Source organism: Lampris incognitus, chromosome 10 (assembly GCF_029633865.1).
Source record: "Lampris incognitus isolate fLamInc1 chromosome 10, fLamInc1.hap2, whole genome shotgun sequence".
In the NCBI taxonomy this organism is placed as follows: Eukaryota; Metazoa; Chordata; class Actinopteri; order Lampriformes; family Lampridae; genus Lampris; species Lampris incognitus.
In genome coordinates, this window is record NC_079220.1 from 852,503 (window position 1) to 858,502 (window position 6,000).

At 49.7% G+C, this 6,000-nt stretch overlaps 1 protein-coding gene across 1 annotated transcript in view; it reads right to left on the reverse strand.

The window, feature by feature from the left end:
* Nucleotides 1-5,513, reverse strand: part of LOC130119665 (properdin-like) — a 56,412-nt gene extending 50,899 nt beyond the window's left edge. Inside the window, exon 1 of the mRNA XM_056288244.1 lies at nucleotides 4,980-5,513. Coding sequence (XP_056144219.1) covers nucleotides 4,980-5,034 — 55 coding nt within the window. The 5' untranslated portion in view covers nucleotides 5,035-5,513. The remainder of the gene's footprint in view (nucleotides 1-4,979) is intronic.
* Nucleotides 5,514-6,000: the final 487 nt, after the last annotated feature.

Genomic DNA, 6,000 nt, shown 5'->3' on the forward strand with positions numbered 1-6,000 from the left:
TCATCCGCGAACATCATCGTCCATGGAGACTCCTGCCTGATCTTGTCCGTCAACCTGTCCATCACCATTGCAAACAAGAAAGGGCTAAGAGCCGATCCTTGATGTAATCCCACCTCCACCTTGAACCCATCTGTCATTCCAACCGCACACCTCACCATTGTCACACTTCCCTCATACGTATCCTGCACCACTCCTACATACTTCTCTGCAACTCCTGACTTCCTCATACAATACCACACCTCCTCTCTCGGCACTCTGTCATAAGCTTTCTCTAAATCTACAAAGACACAATGCAACTCTTTCTGGCCTTCTCTATACTTCTCAATCAACATTCTCAAAGCAAACATCGCATCTGTGGTGCTCTTTCGTGACATGAAACCATACTGCTGCTCGCTGATCGTCACCTCTCCTCTTAACCTAGCTTCTATTACTCTTTCCCAAATCTTCATGCTGTGGCTGATCAACTTTATACCTCTGTAGTTGTTACAGTTCTGCACATCGCCCTTGTTCTTGAAAATCGGTACCAGTATGCTTCTTCTCCACTCCTCAGGCATCCTCTCACTTTCCAGGATTGTGTTAAACAATCTAGTTAAAAACTCCACTGCCATCTCTCCTAAACATCTCCATGCCTCCACAGGTATGTCATCAGGACCAACTGCCTTTCCACTCTTCATCCTCTTCATAGCTGCCCTCACTTCCTCCTTGCTAATCCGCTGAACTTCCTGATTCACTATCCCTACATCATCCAACCTTCTCTCTCTCTCTCATTTTCTTCATTCATCAGCCCCTCAAAGTATTCCTTCCACCTTCTTAGCACACTCTCCTCGCTTGTCAGCACATTTCCATCTCTATCCTTGATCGCCCTAACTTGCTGCACATCCTTTGCAGCTTGGTCCCTCTGTCTAGCCAATCGGTACAAGTCCTTTTCTCCTTCCTTAGTGTCTAATCTGTCATACAACTCACCATACGCCTTTTCCTTTGCCTTTGCCACCTCTCTCTTTGCTTTACGCTGCATCTCCTTGTACTCCTGTCTACTTTCTTCATCTCTCTTACTATACTAAGTGCTCAACTAATGAGGAGCGTAATATATCCTGTATCCGTGTTGATATATATATATATATATTTTTTTTTTAAATGAGCAGTATATGGACACCGTCATTCTTGGTCCAGTACACACCGACACCGCTGCTGGTTCTGCTTCTCCTTCGGTCACCGAGCCTGCTGCCACCGCTGTCTGCCCTGCAGCTGCTGTAGTCCCTCCTCCGGTCATCGAGCCAATGAGCCCTGGGTCCGCCTCGGGGCTAAACCTAAGGTCCCGGTCAGCTCTACCCCGTCCCATCACGGGCCCTGGACCCTGGTCGGAGCTCGTCGCAGGACAGGGAGGCGCTCCTCTCGTGCACCACCTAGCTTTGACATCCAGCTGAAGAATACTGTGGCGGGCTGCTATTTACACCTCAGTGCTGACGTGCGGCGTGGGCGAATACACGATGCCGCGACAGACCGGGTGGCCGTTAGCTACTGTTAGCTAGCAATAGCGGCTAGCAATAGCGGCTAGCAATAGCGGCTAGCAATAGCGGCTAGCAATAGCGGCTAGCAATAGCGGCTAGCAATAGCGGCTAGCAATAGCGGCCGCGCTATGCTAACCCGCAGTCCTGACGCTCGGTAGCGTAACGTTAACTTGATGTTTGTAGACTCACCCTTTTGGTGTTCAGCGACGAAAGGGGGTCTAGCTGACCACTCCCGGTCTCTCTGGCTCTCTGCTGGTATAGGGATTTGCTCGTGGCTGTAACCTGGCGGGTCCCGCCATGGACGGGAGGAGCAGCTCGACTCACGTCTTGTAGGACTCCAGATAACAACTGCCTACGCTCCCGGGTCATGCTGGCTATCCCCGCGACAGCGCGTGCCCCCCACCCAATGGCAGCTTCCCTCTCTAGTAACCCTGACAACAGCCCCTGTCCCGACAGTCTAGCTCGGGGTTCGCCACACTACATATATTTCCCATCTGCACGACTTTCCACTTCTTTTGGCTGAGGAGCCCCGATCCCGGTCCCACACAGGCCGCTATCCCCAGCGGTCCCTCCGCCAGCCAAACCCGAGCACTCCTCCCAAACAGGGCTCGCCGGTCCACACCGCATTTACCCCAGCGTCACGGAGCGCTCCTGCCCCCCCTCCGTCCGTCCTTCTCCATCCCTGCCGTCACCACGGGTGAGGCCCCCCCCCCCGTCCGACCACGCTTATCACTGGTGACTCGACTGTGAGAAACACAGAGAGAAACTCTGCGGCAACTCTGTTGTCCTGGCGCGAAGGTGACCGACACCATGGAGAACATCCCCAGCATCTCAGCTGCTCATCCACTCGGCCGTGATGTCGTCCTTCACGTTGGCTGTAATGGCGTATCCAGTCCAGAAATACTCAAACGCCCCTTCAGCAAACTTCTCGACTCCCTCTCGGTTCAACACCAGCGGCTCTGCGTCTCTGGTGCCCCCCTCCCCCACTTAACCGTGGCGTGGCGTGGCTCAGCCGCCCATTCAGCCTCCACAGCTGGTCTCACTCAACCTGTGCAACCCGGAAAATAGCTTTTGTTGACCATTTTAATCTCTTCTGGACTCGCCGTGCTTTCTTCCGTCGAGATGGTATTCCCCCAAATGGCCCGGGGTCACGCATTTTAACTGACAGTTTGTCTTACACAATCGGCAACTGTCCCTCTGATGGACTATTCCCCACCACACGTCCTCACCTGGTCAATACCGGTCACCACCAACAAACTGCTCCATCCCTACAAACCACACTACCTCCCCCTTGTGGCTAGGAGGACCTACTAAACCACCTCTCAAATGTAATCCGGTGCTGTTGTCTATTCCGGTATCGATTACGGGGTAAACCAGTCTAATTTGTTAACTATTCCACGACAACCTCAGACGACCACAAGGGCTCCTGTTATCTCAGCAAGCTTGCCTTCCTCAATATCCGATCTCTCGCCAACAAATCATCTTCAGCGAATGACACTATAACAGCCTACCATTTACATTTCTTTGTTTCTTACTGAGACGGGGTATGTACATGTATCTACTGTATGTACACGTATCTACTGTATGTATTCGCATCTACTGTATGTACGCATATCTACTGTATGTACATGTATCTACTGTATGTACAAGTATCTACTGTATGTACGCATATCTACTGTATGTACATGTATCTACTGTATGTACAAGTATCTACTGTATGTACAAGTATCTACTGTACATGGTCCTATAGAGTCTACACTAACCATTCTCAACCGGTGGGCCGCAGAGCACCACCCAGTGGGCATCGGAGGTACTGCCCAAATAGGACGATTGGAAACATTGTATCGGCGTCTGCACGGACGGCGCTGCGTCAATGACAGGACTACATCGTGGTGTTGTCAAGCAAATCCAGGAGAGGGCACCAGAGGCAAAGTGTTGTTTCTTATATCGGGAAAATCTGGCTACAAAAGACGTCACCAGAGCTGCATGACGTCATGAATGTGGCTGTGAAAACTGTCAACTATATTAAAAAAAGGCAGTCAGCTCGAGATGTTTTGCTGCTCTGTGTGAGAGGATGGCTGCAGATCACGTGCAGCTCTTGTATCACAGTGAAGTAAGGTGGCTTTCAAGAGGACATGTGCTTCATTGCCTGTTCGAACTGAGGAAAGAAGTGCATGCTTTTCTTGATGAGAAGCAGTCCCCTCTGACCAGAGGTGTATAAACCAGGTCCAGAAAGTAAATCTCCAAACCGTGTATTTGCTCCAACCATGTTACTAAACCAGCTGATTTCATGAACTAGTTTTCCCTACCTAGTTGGGGAGTGGCATTGACTAGAATCTGCTGGTGTAGTGCATAAGTGGAGCAAATACATGGTTTGGACTTTTACTTTCTGGACCGGGTTTTTACAACTCTGCCTCTGACAGAGCATTACATCGATGATGACTTTTGTGCAAAACTAGCCTCTTTATCAGACATATCTGATCAGTTGAACCAGCCGAATATGTCAATGCAAGGAAGAAACAGCACCGTGTTTTTGGTTTCAGACAAAATTGAGGGGTTCAAGAAAAAACTCATCCTTTGGAGCAGGAGAGTCAAAGAGGGACGAATGGATGTGTTCCCACTCCTGGGTGAAACTTTGGAAGGTTCTTCTCCTGTTCACATTTCCAGTGTTGTCACCCAGCATTTAACTCGGTTGTCAAATAAATTTTCAGATTACTTCCCAGAAGACCCCCGGAATGGAAATCTTTGGGTTTTAGACCCGTTCTCAGTGGATCCTGCATCTGAAGACATAGCCCTGTCCACTGTGTTGGACAACCAGCTGCTGGAACTATCAGCTGACAGCAGCCTGAAGCTTCAGCTCACACAAGTTGACCTTGCTTCATTCTGGATATTGGCTGCCAGTGAATATTCCTCTCTGTCACAACGGGCAATCACACTTCTGTTGCCTTTCACCACCACGTACCTGTGTGAGTCAGGGTTTCCACTGTGACTGTCACAAAATCAAAGGCCAGGAACAGCCTGCAAGTCACTTTGAATGCTACTCTGTGAATCAGCCTCTCACCTACCCCACCCCGGCTTGATCTGATCATTTCTCAGAAGCAGCCCCAAGTATCTCACTGAGGGCAAGTAGAATATTTAATTCAATCATTGCAGCTGGCAGTGACAGAGCAATCGTTCACAGGTCAGAAGACCCCTTTATTTATTTATTTTATAAGGTTTTACATTTGTTTCGGTATGTGGGCCCCGACTGTCTTGACACATACTCAAGTGGGCCTTGAGTTACAAAAGGTGGAGAACCCCTGATCTACACAACACACATCGTGGAACAAGTCATTACAATTTGTGTTGTATGTATCGCATGGTCGGTCAATTAACCCAAAGCCACCTTACGGTTCAGCCTCCAACAGCCTGGAAGATATGAGGTCCAACATCACATCACAGACGACAGAGAAGAAGAGACAAGTTACTGACCTGAACGCTGCACACAACCCAGCAGCACCAACACAGTCCAGCGCCAGACCTTCATAACTCCTCCACGTCCTCTCTTCTCCTGCCTGCCTGCTGGCCCGTCTCCCTGTCTGTCTGTGTCAGTAGAGCTGTCAGCAGAGCTGTCAGTAGAGCTGTCAGCAGAGCTGTCAGCAGAGCTGTCAGTAGAGCTGTCAGCAGAGCTGTCAGTAGAGCTGTCAGTAGAGCTGTCAGCAGAGCTGTCAGCAGAGCTGTCAGTAGAGCTGTCAGCAGAGCTGTCAGCAGAGCTGTCAGTAGAGCTGTCAGCAGAGCTGTCAGCAGAGCTGTCAGCAGAGCTGTCAGTAGAGCTGTCAGTAGAGCTGTCAGTAGAGCTGTCAGCAGAGCTGTCAGTAGAGCTGTCAGCAGAGCTGTCAGCAGAGCTGTCAGTAGAGCTGTCAGTAGAGCTGTCTCTGTCCGGCTTTCTGCTCTGTTTTTCTGCTTTCCCTTTCCATCTTCTAGTTCCTCTGTCTGGTCTGCTCTTATTGTGTGTGTGTGTGTGTGTGTGTGTGTGTGTGTGTGTGTGTGTGTGTGTGTGTGTGTGTGTGTGTGTGTGTGTGTGTGTGTGTGTGTGTGTGTGTGTGTGTAGGGGCAGTATTTCCTGTAACTGTGATGACCTCAAACGGAATGCAGTAACCTTACTGTTAAAAAAAAAACTAGCTGCAAGCTGATAACCTCTCTCTCTCTCAAACACACACACACACACACACACACACACACACACACACACACACACACACACACACACACACACACACACACACACACACACACACACACACACACACACACACACAGGATGAGGTAGTCACATGTTTGCACACAGCAGAGTATTGATCTGACAGATAACGTCTGTTGGTCTCTCACTTCATTTGCAGTTTGTATCAAAGTTCACATGTTCCTCTATTCTTCCTCCTGCTTCTCCAAGTCTCCTCTTCTTCGTCCTCCTCTTCCTCAGATGTTCAGGTCTTAGACCCTCAAAAGGCAGGCT